General features: G+C 37.7%; 1 protein-coding gene across 2 annotated transcripts; it reads right to left on the bottom strand.

Annotated features, from left to right (window-relative positions):
• Positions 1 to 464: 464 nt before the first annotated feature.
• baiap2l1a (BAR/IMD domain containing adaptor protein 2 like 1a) lies at positions 465 to 24,097 on the bottom strand. Of its 2 annotated transcripts, none has more exons than XM_079801073.1 (14): positions 23,838 to 24,097; positions 22,976 to 23,051; positions 22,804 to 22,890; positions 15,416 to 15,477; positions 14,175 to 14,246; positions 13,957 to 14,091; positions 11,962 to 12,114; positions 11,356 to 11,511; positions 8,448 to 8,568; positions 8,068 to 8,281; positions 6,275 to 6,334; positions 6,027 to 6,177; positions 1,553 to 1,593; positions 465 to 1,457 (listed from the first exon to the last, which is right to left on the bottom strand). In XM_079801073.1, exons 1-14 carry the CDS (start codon positions 23,886 to 23,888, stop codon positions 1,385 to 1,387), a joined length of 1,452 nt encoding a protein of 483 aa, XP_079657199.1. In that variant the 5' UTR covers positions 23,889 to 24,097; the 3' UTR covers positions 465 to 1,384. The 2 variants fall into 2 exon arrangements, with proteins under 2 accessions (XP_079657199.1, XP_079657198.1); XM_079801072.1 differs by having other exon boundaries at positions 6,027 to 6,180; positions 23,838 to 24,065.
• Between the last annotated feature and the right edge of the window lie 787 nt (positions 24,098 to 24,884).

The raw sequence follows: 24,884 nt of genomic DNA, 5'->3' as shown, positions 1-24,884 counted from the left end.
ATAATTCTGCACACCTGAATATAAGGTGTTTTTCATTTCCAGCCTTCATGAACAATTATATATCACTTATACATTATTAAATACTAAATCAATAGTAGTTATTAGGATTACTGTGGTTTGGAATTGGTCAAATGTGCCTGGAAAAAAAATATGATCAGAAAATCAATGTGCCTAATAATTCTGCACTCCCTGTATAGCCTACTTGGAATATAGGGGAATAATTATATGTGGATATAGGTGAATTAACAAGCATCAAACACAAATATAGCTGAACTCTTTTAGTCTCAGCCTTGACTACAACACTGAAGGAGAAGGGCAAAATTAAATTACTGTTATCTGCCATGTGACATGATACACACACCTCATAAAAACCCATTTATAACAACTCTGAAGTTTTACAAGGTGAAGAGTGCTTTGGACTGTATCCAATACTCTAGAGTTGTAATAAAAATCCAAGGCATTTTCATACAGACATATACACATATATCTTTATTTCGGAGTAATGTGGTATGACAGGAAATGGGGCAATGAATCAATATTGCAACACAAAAAAAAAGGTCTAAAAGAAAAGACTGTTTCCCCTACATAAAACATGCTTGCAAAAGGCATAACATGTACATGACCTTACAAGACTTCATTAAAAAAAAAAAAATCTGTATTTAGTTAGGACCCAAGCATTTCTATTCCATGGTGAAAAATGCTCAAGTTTGAGATGATATCCAGTTAAAGCCAACAATCACCTGTGCAGCTATTATGAATGTTATCACCACATATTGCACTTATCTTTAACATGAGGACTAAACAATTGAACTAAGTGTATTTACAGTGCTCTCCTTTAAACGTGGGAAAGGTGTAAAGGATAAGGAACACATCAGCATTTTAAAACAATGAAATAATGACATTGTATAACAAAAACAGGCTAAAATTAATAAATTCCAACCAGAACAATTTGGCAACTGGCAAATCTCACACTACTTCACTGGATTTTGAAATGAAATATGATTTGGTCATGTGTCGTTTTTCTAATTAGGGGCTGCAATACTTGAACCTTAAAATATACATTTGGGATTTCAGCTTACCTTTACAAGGCCCCAGACATAGGACCAATATGGTCAGAAAATATCTATTCAAGAGCCTGTGTTGGTGCTGTGCATTCTTTTGGAAGTGTATGAATCCAGTTACAATTTAAAATAATAATTTAATCAAAGTCTAAAAATCTTATAAATAATGCTTCCTGTATATATGCTGGTTTGCATTTTTAGAAAATTTAAGGATTAAAATTGATGCAGTAACAGAATCCTTTCATTTGGTGGTTCTGCCATATTTGCAATGCATCAATATAGACACAACTTCCCATCGGGGCATGGGGCTGAATGAACTCGCATCATATGTTTGGTGCAGATCTGTCATTTGTGACAGTGGGTCGTAGTTTGACCGTGGCAAATGGATTCCCGACCCTGAGGAGGAAAACAAGCATTGTGATTGCAGAGAATGGGTTAAATTCTAGAGTGCTGTAGTAATATGGGGATTCCATTCTGTTTATGATACTCACCCAAGGAATGGAGGCATTGAGTGACCATTTGGCAAAGACACCTGTTGCAAAAAAAAAAAAAAGAATAAAAAGTGATCAGCATAAACGGTGCTTCCATTCTTTAGAACATGAAAGCGTAGTTGATTTTCCCAGTTAGACTGGTTCGATTAGGATGTCAACACATAATTCTGTCACTTCACCTGTTGACTAAGTACCTGGAACAATCGCTGTGTCCTATGACCTCATCATATGCGTCAGGAATCTTGATAATCTAGAAACGCTTGCTTTCTCTGCCTGCTGACAATCTAATCATAACTACGTCAAGAGACGATGACCTGTAAGCAGTCATGCACAGTAAGAGAGAAGGATGTACTGGAAGTATCCTGGAGTTAAAATCTGACAAATCTTGCTAGGAGACATATTAACATATTAAAGGATTAGTTGACGCAAAAATGTACATTGTGTCACAATTTACTCATTCATGTCATTCCAATGTCATTTTCTTGACCACAGGCTGTCAAATTACACCCCCCCCCAAAAAAAACGCACACCATAAAAGTACTCCACTTGATTCATCTTTCTAAACAACAGTTTAATGTGACTATAGTCTGTCAAACTTCAAAAACATCAAAAAAATGAATGAATAAATAACATAAAAACAACCAAAAAAGCACATACTATAAAAGTAATTCATATGACCTTTTTCTAAACAACGGTTTACAGTGACCACAAGCTGTCAAAACTCCCAAAAGGACCAAAAAACAAAACAAATAAGGCCACAAGTCATACCACGGTTTAAGGAACAGATTCATTTTATTTTTATGGAAAGTTCCATAAAGATCCTTCAAAAAATATCCTGTTGTGTTCCACAGCAAGGAGTAAAGTAGAGCAGTGGTTTTGATGATCTGAGGATCTGAATCAAGAGCGTCAACATACAAAATGTGCATCCCCTGGACAAGGATTGAAAACCACTTCAATAGACTAAATTAAAGAATTCCTACTTTTGGGTGAACTAACCCTTTGTTCATCAGAGGACAGACTTTAGTTCATAGACCTGCCACAACAGTCCACATGTGTCTACCAGAGTCACCAGCCCACAATCATATGATCACATTCAAGGTGAATTAGTTGTGTCTAAACACTTTCAACAATTTCATCTCCGTGCCCCAAGGCAGTACATGTGTCTTGAGGTCCTTCAGGAGAGGGAGCCAGATACTCAAATACGGTTTGCCAATAGTTAATATAGTGCCAGTTAATATAGTGCAGCTCTAACAGTTTCCAATCTTCCTCACAATGAGAAAACCAGGTAGGGAGCATTTTTCAGATGTCTTTTTATTTTCCACAATGATAGCAATGCAGAGCATTCATCAACCCCTCCCTAGGCCCCCTGGCAAACAACAAGGTTACATTATTGCAGGTCTTATAAGTGGTTATTGCCACTATGTAGATCTAATTTGTACGATTTAAAACCTAATGTATAACTGAACAAATAGAGTGGGGTCCAAAAGAAACTACTAGTGAAAATACTTGCATATATTTGCATTTGAGAGTGATTTAAATCCAATCATTAAAATCACTGCAGGAGGTGGTTTGAGACCAAACGAAACCTCCCAAAATAGTTTTTTTTTAAATAAACGACTGAGAGTGTTATAGTCAACCAGGATGCATAAACTACCGCAAATGAAAGTTTGGCGTTGCATCCTGAACCTCACCACACAATTATCTTTATTAAAAGTAATAAAACGAATTATCGTCCTAGTGCTGGCACTGCTCTCTCTCCTATTGCAGTCTTTGATCTTGAAATTAGCTGACGATAAATAAAATGCAGCGCATATGTTGCTTTTGTTAATGTGAACTTAAAATAGCATACAGCTCGGGAATTGAAGATCGGATTTATTTCGGAGACACATTTAGATGGCCAAGTGTAAATGGAACAGTTTTAATCGGATAGCTATCCGATCAGTAAAATCACATTAAGTGACCAGGTGTCCCTCAAATTTGATTGGCTGACTGGAATGCTGTTCCAGAATCAACAAAGATGTTTCATTTTTGCCCTATAGGAAAGCCTTATTCAATCAAGGGACTACCTCTCAGAATGACTTTGCCTTCTTTATTTCAGCCACAAAAGGATAAGACACACAGATACTCCCCTCTGTTACCCCTTTTCCACCAGAATGAACCGGGTGCAAGTTCAGAGCCAGTGCTAGTCCCAGTTCATAGTGGGTTCGACTGGAGGAGCCTTCTAAGAACCGTTTACTTTTCCACATGCTGAGAGCCACAACAGAGCCAGGTCTTACGTCACTGTATACGTCTCATCTTTCTCAGCAACCCTAGCGAGGCAGTGGGAAACACAAACACACCAGGCTTGTTCGAGATGCATCGGCGCTGCGCGGACCGATCCACGTATGATAAAAAAAAAAAAACATGAGTGAATCAAAAGCATAAGGAGTCATATGCTCTCGCTGGACTCGTTGTCATACGGCGATCGGTCTGCACAGCACCGCTGCGAACAAGCCTTCCATCAACAATGCAAACGTTGTGTTACTACAGGGAGTGCAGAATTATTAGGCACGTTGATTTTCTGATCATAATTTTTTTCCAGGCACATTTGACCAATTCCAAACCACAGTAATCCTAATAACTACTATTGATTTAGTATTTAATAATGTATAAGTGATATATAATTGTTCATGAAGGCTGGAAATGAAAATCACCTTATATTCAGGTGTGCAGAATTATTAGGCATGTTTTCTTTTACAGATAAATTGAGCCAAAAAAGAGATTTAACTCAGACTGAAAAGTCAAAAAGTATTAAATGCCCATGAGAAGGATGCAATACTAATGCAATACTAGACATTGCAGTTAAGGCATGACCATTGGACAGTGAAATGCTCGTTGGGTCAGCAGGGTCAGACAAAAACAGGTGGTGAAGAAAAGACACCTGTTAACTGCAAAAGAATTAAGAATTAAGGTGAAGAATTAAGGGTGAAACCATCAGGAACCCTTTAGTCTCCAGCGCCACCATTTTCCAAAGCTGCAACCTACCTGGAGTCTCCAGAAGTGCAAGGTGTCAGGATCTCAGAGACTTCAGTTAGGTAAAGAATCCTAAAAAATGACCCCCACTAGATAAGAATCATAAGCTGAAGTGTTGTAAAATACTTGAAGAAGGTTTTTTTATAGGCTTTATGGACAGATAGGTTGAGAGTGACTCTTGAAGGACCAGCACCACATCCTCTAGTACCACTGTTTGAAGAATTCATCTTCCAGAATCTGGCAGTACGTTTTGGGAGTTCATTTTTAGTCCATCTCTGCAAAACGGACTTCAGGATGGACTAAAATTAACTCCCAAAACATACTGCCAGATTCTGGAAGATGAATTCTTCAAACAGTGGTACTAGAGGATGTGGTGCTGGTCCTTCAAGAGTCATTCTCAACCTATAAAACCTATAAAGCCTATAAAAAAGCAGGCTTCATGTATTTTACAACACTAGTGTTCTTATCTAGTGGGGGTCATTTTTTAGGATTCTTTACCTAACTGAAGTCTCTGAGATCCTGACACCTTGCACTTCTGGAGACTCCAGGTAGGTTGCAGCTCTGGAAAATGGTGGCGCTGGAGACTAAAGGGTTCCTGATGGTTTCACCCTTAATTCTCACCTTAATTCTTAATTCTTTTACGGTTAATAGGTGTCTTTTCTTCACCACCTGTTTTTGTCTGACCCTGCTGACCCAACGAGCATTTCACTGTCCAATGGTCATGCCTTAACTGCAATGTCTAGTATTGCATTAGTATTGCATCCTTCTCATGGGCATTTAATACTTTTTGACTTTTCAGTCTGAGTTAAATCTCTTTTTTGGCTCAATTTATCTGTAAAAGAAAACATCCCTAATAATTCTGCACACCTGAATATAAAGTGATTTTCATTTCCAGCCTTCATGAACAATTATATATCACTTATACATTATTAAATACTAAATCAATAGTAGTTATTAGGATTACTGTGGTTTGGAATTGGTCAAATGTGCCTGGAAAAAAAATATGATCAGAAAATCAACGTGCCTAATAATTCTGCACTCCCTGTATTGATGCACATGGCTTTACAATCCTACATCGGCATCAAAACCCAGCGAATCCAACACATTCATGCAGTTCGCCGTAATTTGTATGGACAAAGATTACAAATGAGCAGCAACTATTAGCTCCATTAGCTGCTATTTAAAAAATGGCAGATCTCAAGTTTGTGCTCGTCTGGTTGACCCCGCCCCCAGCGCCTGACGTAATCAGTTCTTACTTCTAGCCCAGCAATGTTTTGGTGCTACTTAAGAACCACTTTTCCTGGCTTGGAGCTGGTGCTTTGGGTGTGGAAACACAAAGAACCGATTTGAAACTAGGCTCTGGCTCCGAACTAGCACCAGCACTGCCTTGGTGGGAAAGGGGTATGTCTCGCTTTCCAGAAAATGGCTGCTTTTCCAACTAAATTTGCTCTTAGTTGTTTACCATGTTCTGTGGAGAGGGGGTGATGGGTCTGTCCCTGGATGAGTCACTGTAGTCAGGCGGGGGCAGCAGCACGGGTTCCTCCACCTCCTCGTCTTCCTCCGGCTGCTCTGGAAGATCAGTCGCACTCTGGCTACGCAATGGGCTCTCGAATCTACTGAACAAAGTACATAAATAGATGTCTTACTGTTTTGTTAATGGTTAGATAAACATTATTTGAAGTTCTCAAATGAAAGAAAAAGCAAACTCACCTGTTTGCGATTACTGGATCGTTGCAAGTCCGGCAGTAAGATGAGGGAAACCAGCCCCGCCTGTAATTGAAAGCAAAAAATATCCATAATGTGCATCATGATTTTCAAACAAAAATGGGTGCCAGCTCCATTTCCATATGCATTAAGACAAATTTCTGTCCTCAGCAGTTGTATGACTAATCAGAAACCACTGTAGTGGCTCAAAACACCATGTAGTATGAAGAGTTCATTTGGTTTCGGTTGCTTAGGAACTGTCACACTGCCAGCTGTGGATAACTTTGAACCGAGCCTTCAAGAGTGCGTCAGTGCATTAAGACATTTTCACTTCTCAAAATAGTGGTGACAGCATAATGGGTAGTGAGGGAAAATCTGTGGACCTTGGATCTCTGAAATGGCAGATCTGGTCAGTGACAACAGAGCTGCTCATTAAATTTTCAAAATAAACAAATGTAAGACCACACAGAATCACAGACACATGCTTTCGCTGCAGTAGGATCATTTGTGCTTTCATTTGTATGTCGCTATGAATAAATGATTACATGCAAATATTAATATAACAAAAAGATGCGCCTGTTAGCTTTACAATTATGTTTTTAATAAGCCACTAGCATCACCAAATCAAATTCAAATATTGTCATTTTCAAAAAGGTAAAATAAAAACAATCTGATAACTAATCCAATCAAAATTCAGCTTCAGTCTAATAAAAAAATGTACAAATGTAGAACTTTATAAATTACATGTATTATGTGCATTAAGAAATCTGAGCCAGTTCTTTAGCTGTCTCTGTGAGCTTTTATGATAAAGCAGAGCTGTGCAACACACATTTTTCTGTGGATTAACTTGCACAGATTAATTCTTCACAAGACTAGTAATGTGCACTAACAAACTAAATAGCGTCAATTTTGATTTCATGCAGACTTTAAAAACTACTAAATGTAAAATAAATAAACAAAAAAAATTCATGCTAATACTGAAAATCGGCTTAATCAACTCGTCTGTGCTGAATCCATGCCATATCTCGCATTCTCATTTACAAATAATTCCTTAATCAAACTCGCTCTAAAAGTGCCAGGTCAAATGTCAGCTTGCCCCGTTGTTTCACCACCCACATTGGAAGCACATATCAGGTCAAGAAAACGATGTACTATGATAACAGAAGAATGAATGCCCCTCATCAAGTCTACCTGATGGAACCACTTTTGTTTGTGCTAATAAGTTAAAGCCAATAAATCTACTGCCCTGAAAAGGCTTACGGCAGCAGTGTGCTTGTTCCCTCATAATAACTTATGTAAGCACCTCGTACATGTTTGACATGTCGAGCATACCTTACCAAATTGTGCAAATTAGGAGAGTAAATCTGACGAACAGAAGCATGGAACCAGTATTTCCAGCTCAGAAAAGCTAATGTTGCTAACATCCAAGTCAAAGGGGCACCATGGACAAAGAACATATAAATGAAAAGTTGCAGCGTCCTTAATGTGCCTCATATTGTTCCAAATCTATTTTCTGCAGAACAGAAAAGATATTTTAAAGAATGTTTCAACTGTTTTTTTTTCTATATAATTGAAGTTAATGGAGTCCAAAACAAATATTGGACACCATTGACTTTCATTTATGGACAAGCACACAAAAAACATTTTTCAAAAACGTCTTTTGTGTTCCCCAGAAGAAAGAACGTTATTTAGGTTTGGAACATCATGAGGGTGAGTAAATGATGACGAACTTTCATTTTGGGTGAACTTCTTCAAGGTGAAAAGCAATTTTAAATTGAATGAATGTTCTTCAAACTTACTGTCCAGTATGTTCTAGTTCTCCATACAGCCAGCCATCCCGCTCCTCTTGGATAAGCAGTGTAATAATGTCTCCATCATCAAAGCTCAGCAGGGTCTCATTATTTCCTGCTGTGTGGGGGAAGATAGTTTGCACCCTGTTCTTCTTGGCCATGTCTATACCGCTAGACACAGATGCAGACCTAGACAGGCCGTTTCCATCTAGACTGTCTTGATCTGTTGATTTAAGTGACATTAATTAAAGATATTTTGTGGCAGTAATCAGCTAAATTAGTAATCACAGCAATGTTTCAAGGACTGCCTCATCAACACAAAGGCTAGTGCGCTTGATTGTTGAGAGCAGAAGTGATGAAATCTAAGTGTGAGGGAGCCGTCAGCTTGCCTGAGAAGTGCTCTGATGAGATGGGGCTTTTGGGAATGTCCTGGGAGAACATGCTGGCCAGTGGGCTCGTGTGGGCTTTGAGTGACGGGGCTGGGGGCGGAACAATCGAACGGAAATTGGTCTGAGGAGAAAAAAAAAAAATGCAACGATGCAGAGACCATAATGTCAGGATGCCTTTTTTCAATAAAACTAAACAAAACAGTTTTGGCTTAACCCTTAAATGCATACCTCTGGTCTTAAAGGGTTAGTTCACCCAAAAATGAAAATTCTGTCATTAATTACTCACCCTCATGTCGTTCGACACCCGTAAGACCTCCGTTCATATTCGGAACACAAATGAAGATATTTTAGTTGAAAGCTGATGGCTGAGAAAGTCTTCAGATAGGCCTCCATTGGCATGCAGTACATTTACACTCCCAAGACCCATAAAAGGCACTTAAAACGTCGTTACAAAGTCCATCTCACCACAGTGGCTCTACAATAATTTTAGGATGCGACGACAATAGTTTTTGTGCGCAAAAAAAATAAAAATAACACCTTTATCCAACTTGTTCTTGTCTTCCATGTGTGCCTCCACGACGCATGCGCGAGAATATGACGTAGCGCCGGGGTTCGGGAATCCATGAAATGCACACTTTAGCCCGATTTTGAGAACTACGCCGAGACCTAAAGCACGATCAATGTAGAATTCAACAGCTTAGACACTTCCTCTGCTTGTAAACAAATCACTTCTGGGTCATGTGTCTGAACGCCGGATCTGCGTCATATTCTCGCGCATGCGTCATGGAGGCACACACGGAAGACAAGAACAAGTTGGATAAAGGTGTTATTTTGATTTTTGACAAAAACTATTGTCGTCGCATCGTAAAATTATTGTAGAGTCACTGTGGTGAGATGGACTTTGTAACGACGTTTTAAGTGCCTTTTATGGGTCTTCGGAGTGTAAATGTACTGAATGCCAATGGAGGCCTATCTGAAGCCTTTCTCAGCCATCAGCTTTCAACAAAAATATCTTCATTTGTGTTCCGAATATGAACGGAGGTTTTACGGGTGTCGAACGACATGAGGGTGGGTAATTAATGACAGAATTTTCATTTTTGGGTGAACTAACCCTTTAAGTGACCCAGAACATCATTCACTACCCTCCTCCTCATTCATTTTTTAAAGTAAGACATCCAACTTCTTAGTATTCCTCAATCAATTAATTATAAAATTATAAAAGAATGCCTGTTTTCCCATTCATTTTTTGTAGGGTCGCTAATGACCCAAGGTGTGTGACAGTGCAAGGATATTTTTTTGTGCACAATAATAACCGAATCTTTGACTAATGCTGAGTTCAGACTGCACGATTTTCAAACTCATCGGATCACAGCAGAGATTGAATGAGTGTGAAAAGAGCAGTGTTCACACTGCACGATGGATTGGCGACAGGAGGTTTCACACTGCATGACTTTACAATAGGAAGAATCACTGACAACTCTCTCCGGTGCGCAAACTACGTTTCACAACCAAACACGTGAGATGTGACAACTAAACGCAAAATCGCGCGTGCATCAGACCGTTCTCGCGCAAGACTGGAATTGTTTTTAAAAATTATAAAATGCAGAAAGTTTGCGATCCAAATTGTTTGTGCACTGATTTGCAGCGAAAAGGAGAAAAAGACAAAAGATTATGGCGGAGGAAATGGTTAGGGAGACAGAGGGAGCAAGGATTGTGTTCTGCAAAGAGAGCATGAGGTAAATAAATAATTTTGCAATGTGCTACTTCTGCAGCTGGTCAAGCACATGTTTGTGCTTTGTTTCTGTTTGATATAATTGTAAATATATCTATTAAAATACTGATGTTCTGGTCTATAACACTCTGGATCTGCCATAACAATCGCTAACGTTTGGTCGTGACGCATGTCATCTCAAACTAGCGCACGACATCAACGTCATTGTTCTCAGCCACTCCCTCTGTTCGCTGATTGGACCGGTTCAAATTTGACCAGCGAAAACCAGAGAATATACCGCAATCCCAGACGAAGTATTGAAGGAAAATGAAAATTGAGCGGAAGATCGTAGGAGGGCGGAGCCAGGCTAATTTCACACAGCAGGAGTTTGAATAGCCGACAAGTCCAGATATTTAGCATGCCAAATATCTCATGGGCGTTGGCGACTTGTCTTTGATAATTCACACTGTGTGATTGTCACTCACGTGCATGAGCACCGATTTGCCTATGATTTCGGGCATTTGACGGCAAGCCAAAATCCGGGCCTAAAATCGGGCAGTGTGAACTCGGCATTAGTAAGACTTGAATAGGTGAAATTCACCTTTATTCCACAAGGTGGCAATGTCTGATACACAATGATGAAGTGACATTTCACTCATAGTTACCACAGGCAGAAAACAAAAGAATAGGTACTGAACGCAATCAAATATTAGTGTCACTGTCACTTGATGGTGGATCTGGTGAAGAAGCTGTCAGCGATCAAAATACTGATTTTGAAGCCGTTGAAAAAGATAGTTTTGAGAATATGTTTGAGATGGTGAATATGAGCCAGATGCTGAATATGAGCCAGATGGGAAATGAGCGCTGACGAGGACAGTGATGATTGTATAAAACATCAAACTGAACCCTTCCAAGCTCTAAAAGGTAACAAGGATATGCCTTATTTTATTCTTCTGTTATTGTTTCTCTAATATCAGAAGAGTTTTATATTATCGCGACAGGTAGAGATCCATCTGTGTTAGATATAGATCCAGGTCGCTAAAGACCCGAATATATAATAATGTTTTGCAAAACATTCAGGCATTTAAGGGTTAAACAAGTGAATGCTATGTGGCTCTCAAACAAACAAAAAACAAGCATTTAAACAGTCATATGTAAATTTAATGGAGGTACACCTTGTTCTAACATGAGACTAACCTGGTCACTGTGCTTCAATGTAGGCGATGACTCGGGTATGTCTGACATTGGAGTCCGCAGACCCTCAATCATGGATATCACTGTGTCTGGCACCCTGGTGGCATCGGTACACTTATCTTGCCAGCTGGGCAGTTTGACGGTCAGTATCTCCTTAGCCTGTGGGTGCAAGTGTACATTCAGTTGGAAGGAAGAAATGCAAACACTACCATTCAAAAGAGTTAAGACATTTATAATGTTACAAAAGATTTCTATTTCCAATTAATGCTGTTCTTTTCATCAAATAATCCTGAAAAATATATATATATATTTTTTCAAATCAGCATATTAGAAGGATTTCTGAAGGATCATGTGATGTGACATGGAAGACTGGACTAATGGCTGCTGAAAGTTCAACTTTGCCATCACAGGAATTAATTACATTTTAAAATACACATTTTAAAAAAGTTACTTTAAAAAGTTTAGTTAAATTTTTTTTACTAAACCAAAACTCTTCAACAGTAGTGTACATATCATGTACCATTTTAATTTATTTTTATTCCTGAAGTCTAACATCAATATTACCTGGAAAAAAGTACGTTTTATATTTGAATATTTTCAGTGGGTCACCTTGTCATGGAAAGCTGCTAGCTGATAGGAGAAGCCACAGTGTTTGTCCACCAAGAAACAGAACCTCCTTTTCTCTTCCAACAGAGCCTCCTTACATCCTTCTGCAATAAACCTCTGCATGTCTGTCTCCCGGGATGAGATGGACTCCATACACTAGAGATTAAATGAATCATACGATATGGCTGCATCACATGATACACTCATAGTAGCCAGCGAGTGGAACAGATATACTGGATTTCTTGCTTGAAATACATCATTTTTGGGACAGATTGCATTGAGAAATACAAACAAAACATCACATTTAACAAAATGAGATTTATCAACATATTTAAGAAGGCTACACAGTCAACACCTTATGTTAATGCAGTAATTTTTCTTGTGAGTAACTCTTTTTCCAGACTAAGGATTCTATGCTTTTATAGAACATGGCTGTTACCCAGCAGACCTGTGAAAATGACACTAGAAACAGAGCTCTGTTCTTCTTCACAGGATTCCCCTCACTATTATACAGTAGTTCTCTGCAAGTTGTCATAGTGACCGTGAATGTTGCTTGTTTCCTTGGAGTTGTTTTCAGAATCGTTCACAGATCATGCCTGGACATGAAAGTCCCACAAGTATTGTCTCTCAGTGCAATATGAATGCATGATATGAGTTCATGGCTATATGAAATTATGATTCGGTGGGTTTTGTAAGGGACATGATTTGACATGTTTTTGAATAAGATTCTAGTCACTCCTAAGGTGAATGACATTTCACCAACTCAAGATCTACATAATTCTGTGACTTGATATGATACATACTTGCAGGAAACAAGTTTTTAAATGTACTTCATCTGCTCCCACCAAAAAAGCTTTTTTGCTTTAATTTTATATAGGACGGTAGGAAGACAGAAAGGAAATCATGGGAGAGAGGAATTGGACTCAAACTCTGGTTGCCCAAAATGCAAACACACCATATGTCTGTGCTTTAAGTTTTATACTGTGTTTACAATGGCAATTTCAAGTTTCATATTTATTGTGATTTGCAAAGCCAATACAAATGGCACGATGACTAAAAGACATTTTAATGGGAATGTTTGACTATTAAAACAATTTACATGATTGTGGTTGATGCTTTGTTAAACTCAGCAGCAGATCAGTTCAATTTTCCTTCAAACATGTCAAAAAAGAAACTCAGAAGCAAACACATTACATAAAAAAAGGTTTCCATTGCTAACCGTTCAAAGAAACAATACGCCTTTGAAAGGAGGAACACAATGGTGAGCTATTCAAACTGTGTATTAAAAGAGCCCACCCCAGCAGAATGAGTGCATTAAGTGTCAAATCATGTTCCTGACATTGAGCCAGAAAATAAATTGAATAGAGCCGTTCCCTTTGTCATGGGTTCCCTTGAGAACTTCCTTTTGGCTTTTAGATTTTGGATTTATAAGTAAAATATTGTCTGAAGTGAATATAACTTGAAAAGAGTTTCACCTTTTGGCTTACAAAATAAACACGTATTTTGATTAAATTTTTTTTTGTTAAAATGCTATATAAGGACTAAATGGTTGGCTTATCAAGCATATAAACACATCTTTGTGGTAGCTGTAGTCTTTAATAAAATTGGCATTAAGGGAAGTTTTCTAAATGCATATTATAGATCTTATTGTGAATAATTCATTCGTGCATGCCTTTCATTTAAAAAGATGACCTCATAAATGACCAAGTGCCCACATAACCAAATCCCCGCCCAACATTTTTTTTCTTTTTCGTTACACATTAATAGCACGGCAGCTGCAAAATTCACAATTGAGGTATGACTGTGTATTTTTTTCTTGAGAACATATCTGTTCAAGTAATATTAAATCACAGACATTTTTACTCAAAAATTGTAAGCCACTAGCCTAAAAACCCAGAGGGAAACCGTGGTTCAAAAATGCTAATTCTTGTCGATATATTAGGACTACAAACTGCCAGATAGATAGATTTCATATCAAAAAAATAAATCAACCCTCACCTCATTTTCTTTGATCTCATATTTGGACGAATGCTTCCCTTGACTTTTTCTACGCAGTTTCTTCAGGTCAGCCTGTGTTTTGTCTAAGAAGTCTTGCTTCAATTTGTGTTCTGACTGGTATCTTTTGAATGTGGCCTAGAGGAAATATAATACCACAGCATCAATGAAATGTCCTTGCACAGGTTAGTATAAAGTGGAGAAAAACATGCAATACTCACATTCATGTACTTGATATCCATATCAGTTTTCTTTTCCAGTTCAGCAATGAGCTCTCTGTGGAACCTCATGAACTGTAACAACAAGGTTAATGACGATAAATCATCATTGCACAGCGACAAAAATCTATATCAATGAAATTGCATGAAATCATTCCAATACTATGATAACACGACTATGTAGAGAATTTAAACAAAAAGGGTTATCTTATAAGCTTCAGTGGTTAAATGCTGCAAGTTTGAATACCTAAGATCATTTGATAAAAACGGTTTTGGAGGAAGAAATGCTCTTAAAATCAAGAGAGCAGAGGTTCACCCCTTAATACAGGCACATACCACAGATAAGTTCAGCACACACACACGCTATCCCCAAGGCAAATCGTGATTGTATGATTTATAATGTCAAATCATGTGACTACAAAAATGTTTGAAGTTACAAATACACAAAGCTCATGTCCTAAAGGTTTCCTCCAATAGCATTGCCTGCAACAGTTCTGCTCATAGGTTAACACAAATATGTTTTTTATTTTTTTTTATTTAATAAAATAAAATATAAATGTATGTATATAAATACATACATGTATATTTTTAAGGGAGAGGGCCAGTAAGAGACACCCGTCTTTACCAGCCAGATCATCCATATGCAGGGCAAGGAGATCAATGAATGGAGTCCGGATGCAACAGCCTAATTCTCCGTTACCAGACAAATACGTTTTTCATACAAATTTGATTTTGTATTTTTATCACAGCCCTACAGCAACATTGTGAAATTTACATTTATTTAAAATAACGGTTTAATTTAATATATTTTAAAATGTAAATTTATTCCTGTGATGACAAAGCTGAATATTCAGCAGCCATCACTCCCCTCTTCAGTCACATGAACCTTCAGAAATCATTTTAAGAAACATGTGATAATTTTTTTCAGGAATCTTTGATGAATAGGAAGTTCAAAAGAACAGCATATATTAGAAACAGACATCTTTCGTAACATTATAAATATCTTTTCGCTCACTTTTGATCAACCTAATGTGTCTGTTGAACAAAAATATTAATAAGATCATACTGACATTCCACAAGGCTAAATAATAATAATAAAGTAGGTAACATACAATAAGAGCAAAGGGAATGCAAACTTTTGAACAGGAAATTTTTTTTTAATTGATAATTTTAACTTGTATACATGTATATGTATCAAGATAATAAAGCAGAGAAGAACTCATAAAAGAGCTTTGCATACTTACAGATTCCTCCAGCTCCAGTTGGACCTTATTGTGCACTTCTGAAATCTCCATTAGCACGACCCCTGAGAAGAAAAATTAAACATTATTGCTACATTACTGATATTTAGGGTTTTCTTTATAGTTTTGTTTCCATCTCAACTGGATAAACAGTTCAAAGTTGCCTTCAGATAGGTATCAAGTTGTACTTTAGACTTCCATTTACTTGTGTATGACATGTTTCTATGACTACACCTTTAGCATGCATCTCTCTTACTCAGTTTGATCAGTGTCATTTCATCTTGCCCCATTAGTGTTGCTCATAAAAACAAACCCTACAGCAAACAAACTGAAGTGAGCTGCAGCATTATCACTCATCTAGCAGTTATAAAAGCATCATTATTTAGCATGGTAAGGTCAGCGGAGGGAGTCGGTAAATGCAGTCTTTGTACTGAGAGTGTCAGCACCTGCTCCATGTTTTCACAACCCCAGAGATGTAGCATAAAAGGTACACAACCTTACAAAGGTTACAGGGCATCCCTGCCAATGGAAAAAGCCTAAATGGGGAATCATTATCAGTAAAATCTACTTTTAAATGTAAAACTGCAATGCAAATTAAATCAAAATGTACCCCTTAATTTCTGCCTCCCTGTTTTTTTTCTTGATCAAATCAGTTCCCATCCTACAATTTTTCACAATGATTATCCCATTTCACAAATGTGTCATATTATGGGATTTGAATGTACGTCATGTTGATTTCAGATTAGATTCTATGCTTGAACAGACACATACACAGACAAAACTCACAGACAAACTGTCTATTGCTGCCCTTGATGATTGTACAATGGATTAAGCTGTATATCTCCAACCAACAGCCATAGATGTAAACGACACTGGACAATGTTAATTGTCCATTTTGGTTTGATCCAAGTTCATTTTTGTATTTGAGACAATGCGCCCAGATTTACATTTCAAAATTGAGCAGTAGATGGTAAATTGGCCATGTCCAAAATAATTCAGTTGTGGAGTCCAATGGGCAAATTTGCCCAGGATGCCGGGTTTAAACCCCTACTCTTTTACGAAGGACATCCTGGGATTTTTAATGACCACATAGAGTCAGGACCTCAGTTTAATGTCTCATCCGAAGAACTGTGCTTTTATTTGACAGTATACTGTCCCTATCACTGGTGTGTTAGGAACCACACAGACCACTGGGTGAGCACTTCCTTCACGCCTCACTAACACCTCTTCCAGCAGCAACCTAGTTTTTCCCAGGAGGTCTGTCATCCAGTTACTGACCAGGCTCAACCCTGCTTAGTTTCAGTGGGCAACCAGTCTTGGTCTACAGGGTGATCTGGCTGATACACATTGTTTCTGTCCATCATGCACTTTAATAGCTTGCTTCTTAAACATTATCAACCTTCGTAAGCTTGTTTTAAAAAAATATATATATTAAGGAGTTCATATTAAGAAGTAAACAGTTAAATAAGTGAGAAAAAGTGACAATTAGCACAGAGCGTTCACATTATCTTAGACTTAAAATATGTGAAAGTGACAGGAAATACTCTTCTAATGTCATCAACAGCTGGGATAGTATTTTTCTTGGAAGGTTGCAACCTAAAATAGCACACTAAAAACATTACAAACACAACTGCTGTTGTTTGTTCAACACTGTGCTTCTTCAACATTGACACTACACTACCAGATTATTAAAACTGAAAGCAGGTTTGAGAATGAACATATTCAAAACACCTGGTGTTCTTTATACAATCTCTTTCTGTTTAAACAACACACTAATGCAATTTTGATGCCATGAATTCCTATGGCAAGGAAAAGAGGGTTTCCTGGACATGACAGGTGATGCTTTCAATAGGAAGTTAAAGGGATAGTTCACCCAAAAATGAAAATTACCCCATGATTTACTCACCCTCAAGCCATCCTAGGTGTATATGACATTCTTCTTTCAGATGAATACAATCAGAGTTATGTTAAAAAAATTGTCCAGGCTAATCCAGGCATTATAATGGCAGTAAATTGCAGACCAAAATTTGAAGCCCAAAAAAGTGTATCCATCCATTATAAAAGTAATCCACACGGCTCCAGTGGGTTAATAAAGGCCTTCTGAAGCGAAGTGATGCATTTGTGTAAGAAAAATATCCATATTTAACATGATATAAAGACAAATATCTAGCTTCCACCAGACCGCCTTCCGTATTCAACTTATGTCAGTATGGAGTATGTCATGTACACCTAGGATGGCCTGAGGGTGAGTAAATCAAGGGTTAATTTTCATTTTGGGGTGAACTATCCCTTTAATATTATGCAAGAGCAACTGAGACCTGATCTGTGACAGTAAATCCTTGCTACAACAACAACTAAAATTGTTGTGCGAATCAAACTATTCCCATGGTTTTCCCTTCAAATGCACCAGCATTTATTTGGATAATATGAAAGTACAGCACATTGTCAGTGAATTGTGTTTTTAAGTCAAATTAGAATGCCTCAAGCATAAATAAACAGGCTCAGGATGTCTCTGGGATCGATGAATGCCACACTTCACTAATGCAGACACCTCCAATGGGAAAATAATTTGAAGAAAACATTTGCAGACTGAAAACATTTTGATATGAAATATGCACAATGTCAAATGCAGGAAATTAGTGTCATTAGTGAAGTTAATGTCAAAGTAAATAGCTTTTTTTCTATAATATGACACTTATTTGAGTGAAACAAGATATTTATTGAGAAATAAAACATCCTATTTTTACATTTTAGAATAGACAGAATGTGAATTTTCTAAAACAATGCTCAAATAGCTATATGGTGATTAGTTAGCATTATCGGATAGCCCACACGGCTTAAGCGTCATCAGCGGAAAAGGAAAGTTGTTTCAGACTGGAAGAGCAAGTAATGACAAAGAACTACTTTGAAAACTTTTTTCTTTTGTAATAATGTGCATTGACAGTAACAGTAAGAGCATGAACATGCATTAAATAAAATGAGGGCAATTTTCTCTTATGTTGACTTTAAATTCAACACATATTCTATAAATAACAAGGCTACTGGTTAAAAAAACGAAAATTCTGTCATCATTTACACACCCTGAAGATTTTCCAAACCTATACGAATTTCTTTCTTCTGCTTAACACAAAAGATGATATTTTGAAGAATATGGCTATATATGGCTGGTATTTATTCTCATACTATGGAAGTCAATGGGGCCCATCAACTGTTTGTTTACCCATGTTCCTCAAAATATCTTCTTTTGGGTTCAGCAGAAGATAGAAATTCATTTAGGTTTGGAACAACTTGAGGGTGAGTAAATGACAGAATTTTCCTTTTGGGTGAACAATCCCTTTAATATTTGAGTCTTGTGCTGTAAAGGTAGCAAGAGATGGAAATTCCCATTTTAGTTTTTTTTAATTAATTCTATTCATCTTATTGTGAAATAATCAGATGCATTTTTTGACATTGTAATTTAATCTAAATGTCTCTCATAAATCTATCTTCCAACGACTGACTTCTCTTGGTGGGCATATGCCAGACTCCAATCAACAACTGAAAGATTGAACCAAGACCCTGCCCTATGCATTTTATTTCCTTTCGATAATCTATTCACTCGGATGTACGTCACAATATGGAGGAAAAGAGATCTGTCACTACTTCTGTTACATCGCAACCCTAATTATCATCTAATTTATGGCAACTGGTTCCGTTTGTCGTCCTTTGATGTCCAAGTGCTTTCTGCTTTCCTAGAGTTCATATGAAAACTACTGAGAAGCATCATAGTGACTAACAGAAAAATAAATATTTAAAAGGTCCCATGGCGTGGATTTTTTTATTATTTTATAATGTTTCCTGAGGTGTACTTATATTGTTAATATGATTTTGACATCATAAATTGTCATAATTTTGAAATAAAAGGCATTTTTTCTATCCTGATATTAGCCCTGATATTGGCTTGAATGCTCTGTTTGAAGGGGCATGTCTGCTGTGAGACTTCAGTGAAAACGCCCACTGTTGTGATTGGTTGACATCTTTGCATTTGAAATGAGTATTAGATTTTGTGGCAGAGGGGGGCGTGGTTTAGTGAGGTCTGCAAGCACTGCCAGAGAGAGGACTGGGTACTCGTGGACCAGAGAGAAAGATTGCTGAGAAAGTAATATTGTACTGAGTTGTAGAGAGTGCTGTGAGCGCGAGATTATTTTGTTTGTATCTGAGAGTTCTGAATAAACACGAGTCCCAGTCACGCTGACCCGGTCTTCTTCTACGAACTTTGTAACATGTGGAACCCCTCTCGAATACTTTTAGTACGTTTTTTTACCATTACAGCTGTTGAGATTAACGAATCGTGAAAGTGTTGATTATAGCATTATTTTTAGATCTTTCTCCATCACATGAAAAGCTGCAGTGATGCGCATTGAGTACACAGACAGTCTGTTGATCGCGTGAATGCAGTTATCTCGTCATTGCAACGCCTTTTCTCTCACAAAATGCTTTCCCCACAACTAACAGCAAACACAATAGAGACAGAGCGTATTTAGGCCACACCCACACCGGGGGGGAAAACAATCCAACGCTCTCCATTGACTTTGCATTGCGTGAGGCTGCATCCTTGTCATCTCGGACTTATAACAAAAAACAGAATGTCTAAAAGCTGATATGTGACAAAGTGTACAGCAAACAAGCTAAAAAACACAAAAATAAGTTTTTATAAGCTGTCGACCCAAAAAAAACGAGAGTTTAAGGAGACAAAAGTGGATAAAGGCAGTAAAACGTGACGCTTCAGCAGGAAGAATGGGTACATTTTGGGATCCTGACACTCAGTATGCCTATGTGTGCAGTAAATATGTTGTCACTGTTAAGTCAAATATCCAAATGTCAGTTTTATATATTAGATTTCCTGTCTCTGATGACGTTCCCCTCCAGTAGGTGTAGTTCTCAGTGTAATATAACGTGTCGCGCTCTGTCTCAATGGCCTGTATCCACTTTTTTGTCCTTAAACGCTCGTTTTTTGGGTCAATAGCTTATAAAAACTTCTGGGTTTTTGGTTGTGGGTTTTGTTTAGCTTGTTTGCTGTACACTTTGTCACATATCCGCTTTTAGACATTGTTCTGTTTTTTGTTATAAGTCCGAAATGACAAGGATGCCGCTTCACGCAATGCAAAGTCAATGGAGAGCGTTCGATTGTTTTCCCCCCCAGGTGGGCGTGGTCTTCAGATTATGACACGTGTCGCTCTGTCTCTATATCGATATGAATACAGTAAGAGCTTAGTTGTGCAGCATAACGGTGTCATTCATAATAACGGCAGTTTGGGCAAGTGTGCAGATATACTCGTGATGTGTGATTGACAGCTCCGAACATTATAAAGAGTGTTCTTTGATCACTCTCTGTAGTCTAATCACAATTTAAATAACAGATTTGTTTCATGCTACTAAGAGAAAAATGCGGTATTAAACGATTTAGAAAGAAAGTCTGTGTGAACTTGAATAATTAGCTACACATCAGAAATCACAGATCAGAGATCAGGCATTAATGAACACTGTTACTCACTGTTTGTGGCAGTGCTGTCAAATCAATATTGTAAAAGTCTGTGCTGACATTGCGACTAAAATAAACTGAATCCATTTTCTCCAAATTCTCTGGGCTGGCAAAGCAGAGAAAGGGGAGGTAACCTTTCCCCATATGACAACATACAGGGAAGATTCCAGATCGGCTCGTCTGAGCTTTCATTTTCTCAAAGGCAGAGAAGGATACCCAGGGCTTGGTTTACACCTATCGAAATTTCTAGCCACTTGGGGACCATATACAGGCTAGGGGAACTCATATTAAAGTTAAGAAAAGTGAAATTTTCATGTCATGGGACCTTTAAACTACATTAGAAATCGCTCAGAAAAAAAATCCAGACAATGATTTAATGAAAGAGTTTAAAACGCATTAATGTGCGACAGCGGCATTCTATTGCCAACCACAGTAAAGATATAGAAAAAAAAAAAAAATCGCTAGTACAATGCTCTAGGGGTTGATAAAAGACCCATTCTCACCAAACACAGCCAAAAAAACACTCAAGTTCACATCAAGCAACTAAACCAAACAGTCTCTGACAAGTGAGAAATTCACCTTGTTCTTACCAACCTTATGGAGGAATTCTGTCACACACACAATTCCACCATAGGATGACAAACATCTTGACTCTAAGGAACTTGTTTTGTTAAGATAACAAAAGTACTCCTGCAATTGAATGTTCATGGTCTTAATTTTAGAGGAGTGTGTCAGCAAGAGAAAAAGGGTGGTGACCAAACTGAGCACTTCTTACATTCCAGTCATACAGCCTCAATTGAATGTTTAAATTCCCTAGAGAAATCACTGTTTAAGTAATGGTAATTCATTATATAGTTTCATTTGATGACACGTGTGGCCCAGGCATGCAGTCTGGAGTTTTAATTAATTACTACTAAGTTAAATTAGTAATTATTTCAATTGTGTTAACCTACATTTATTTTTGGAACTATTCTGGAACTTTCTTGCAGGTGTGTTAATGTTGACACAACGCTCACTTAATCAAGTCCTTGTGTCAATCAAGTGTCACAAGCAATCATAAGCAATGCATTCCTTATACGAAACAGGTGGACATAGATGGCTGCACTAGTATTCACTACAGCATTAGAGGTTGATATGATGCATGGTCTTATGACTGAACTAAATGTTAATATAGATGACAAGCCTTTTGAGTTTGCATGTTCCTATGGAACATTTGAGCTATGGTGCTTTTTGGAAGGGGGTCAGGGACAGAAAGGTTTGCAGACAAAGCCTCAAAGAGTAACTGTTTGCTTTGCAAGTTTGCTGCCGGTATGTGCAGAGAATTCACACTGTCTGGTGGTCATCCGAGCCGTCTGAAAGGGATTTCAGGAAGAACAGGGAATGACAAAAGCCAAAGGAGCTCAGTAAAACACAAAAGGACACATCACTGGAGAGTAAAAGCTAATTTACAGTATGTAAAAAAGTATTTGTAATAAGAACGTTGTGTACATTTTATTTTTTTTTAGCAAATTAAAAGATTAATGTGGAGGCAAAGCCATTAATCTTTGTAATTTGCACTAAGTTGCCATGAAACAGACGGCAGTTTATAAATCACAGTAAAGTCTGTCATTATTTCCAGACGATATGAATCAAACTGATGCTGAGTCACAAAAAGTCAACAAGAACCAAACCTGTCTGGCTTCAACAGGCGCAAACGTAGAACTGTCTATTGACAAAATGAGGAAATAACTGGCACTGGATATTCAAAGACATGTTGAGTGCAATGATTCATCTACAAGGAAATGTTAAGCCTCTCTGTGCACAGAGCACATCCATTTCGGCGAAGGCCGGATTAGGACCTCTGGGCAACGATTTAAAGAGTAGTACTCACCCAGCTCCCTAGAAACCGGCGATACGGCAGCGGTTTCACCAATCTTTGAGACTGCATCGAAATATGCCTTTCCAGCAAAGGTCATTGCTGCAGGAGAGTGAATAAGTCATATTGATTATCAGGAACTGAAATCCAAGCTGCGTGTATTACAACAATTTTGAGAGTTTATTACCTGTCACTGATTTCTCATAGCTCTTTCCCAGGTTAACCAGATTCCGCAGTCCTGGGTTGAACTGCTCCATCACATTCTGGGAGAGCAAGAAACAAAGGTCATATTTCAAAGTTACATGGAAAGCAGCTTACTGCTGCTGAATAAAACTTAAGATATTCAAAAACTGACTTCAATGAATGTGCCTATAACTGGGCAGGTGTTGAATAACTGGCCAGGTATTTTGAATAATGACTGTTTTTTTTCCATTCGATAAAAGTCAGTGGGGTTATAATATCCCACAGGTTTGGAACATGACGATGAGTGAGTAATTCATTTTTGGGTGAACTATCCCTTTTTCCACATTTCATAAAGGACACATGTAAACAACAGTTTATTGTCCATGCAATAAAATACAACAGAGATTTACAGTACTTTCTAAAAATATGTATACAGTAGCTAAAAATAGCAAGGTTTAAACATTGACTTATAATTATATTGCTCATGAGATCAAAGTCCTGCCTAACTCAAGGGCCCTCTGGGTCTCTATTGAATTGAAATGCCCTTCTGTAATGTAATTCTAGTCAGTTCCTCTGCTAATTCCCAAGAACACACCCTTGGCAAAACAATGAACAGTCAAGTATGCAATAACAGAAACAGCCCAGCAAAAACAGGTTTTTTTTTACTCAACCCAGAAACCCAACTGAAGCACTTTAAAAAGCACTCATGCCACTATTGCACAACTTACACGTACCTTAATGCCATAAAATAGCACTTCGTTATTTAAATTACTAACACAACTTTGATAAGGCTGTATGTACTGGGTTTAGTAACAGGTGGTAAATGACAAAAAAGATACACACACGCAGTTTAAACCGACTTTTACCTTATATGTGCTCTCGGTGAGTTTGTTCACGTCCTCCGGGGCTCGAGACATTTTAGCAGGTATTCCTCAAACGTCCTTGGTGACAATGTGTTTGTTTTCACTTTCCCCGTTCAAATCGTAAAGCTGTGTTTTCGTCCCACCTGTTAACGTGTGTGAAGCGGCAGATAACAGAGCGCTCGGGCGCTCTCGCGGAGAACACGATACTGCACTGATGCACCGAAAGAGGATGAAACCTTTCCGCGCGACCTCAAGCCACACGTGGAAAGGTGGGAGCCGTGACGTCATATATTTCTAAACTCAAACAGAAATGTCTAATCTTTTTTTTATCTTTTTATTTTTTTTCTCATTGTTGATGCTTGTTACTTGTGTATATTGTTTTGAGCATTAATATTTTTTACACACACTTATAACTTTACAATTAGCTACACAAATTCCAAGGCACAAATGGACAATAATAATAATAATAATAATAATAATAATAATAATAATAATAATAATAATAATAATAGCCTACATTAATAGTAGTAAATAATTTAATGAAAAGACTGTTTTCTTTCGTGGGTTAACAAAAATGCTCTTAAAATCTTGAGTAACTTAATTAAGATCACTTTGCGCATTTATGCACTGAAACTGGTAGGCTACTCTAAAAAGCACGATAGTGAGAGTGATCGAAGACTGATATCGTCGTATTCCTTCGGTGTCAGATTATTAATTTCTGTGACAGAGAGAATCTGATAAACATTTCACTTTTTTACAGCGCCACTTTGTGGCAGTTTGTGTTGTAGAGTCCCTGAGAAATAGGCTACTTGAAAAGTGTGACTCGGCCTACACAGTCACTTCATATTTTTAAAGCTTTGGTATAATATAGAGACTTTTGCACGTTCTTTAAAAATCTATTCAAACGTGTAGAAATGGTCTTGTGAATTAGTCACGTTTCTGCATGAATTATATTCTCTTTGACAGAGAATACGCACATCATTATTCAGATGAGCATAAGGATTCAACACGAGAATATGATTTCAAGCCTTTACCAAACAGCGTGACAGA

This window comes from Gobio gobio (assembly GCF_949357685.1).
Source record: "Gobio gobio genome assembly, chromosome: 20".
Classification (NCBI taxonomy): Eukaryota; Metazoa; Chordata; class Actinopteri; order Cypriniformes; family Gobionidae; genus Gobio; species Gobio gobio.
This window is presented reverse-complemented; position numbering and strand designations above follow the sequence as displayed.

Bases quoted from the DNA above. Each gene is read 5' to 3' on its own strand.
- baiap2l1a (XM_079801072.1), bottom strand. From the start codon at position 23,888: ATGTCTCGAGCCCCGGAGGACGTGAACAAACTCACCGAGAGCACATAT. The intron at 8,569-11,355 runs GTTAGTCTCATG...TTTTCTCCTCAG, and splicing joins CATTGAAGCACAGTGACCAG to ACCAATTTCCGTTCGATTGT. The intron at 1,594-6,026 runs GTAAACAACTAA...TTTTTGCAACAG, and splicing joins CCCCCTCTCCACAGAACATG to GTGTCTTTGCCAAATGGTCA.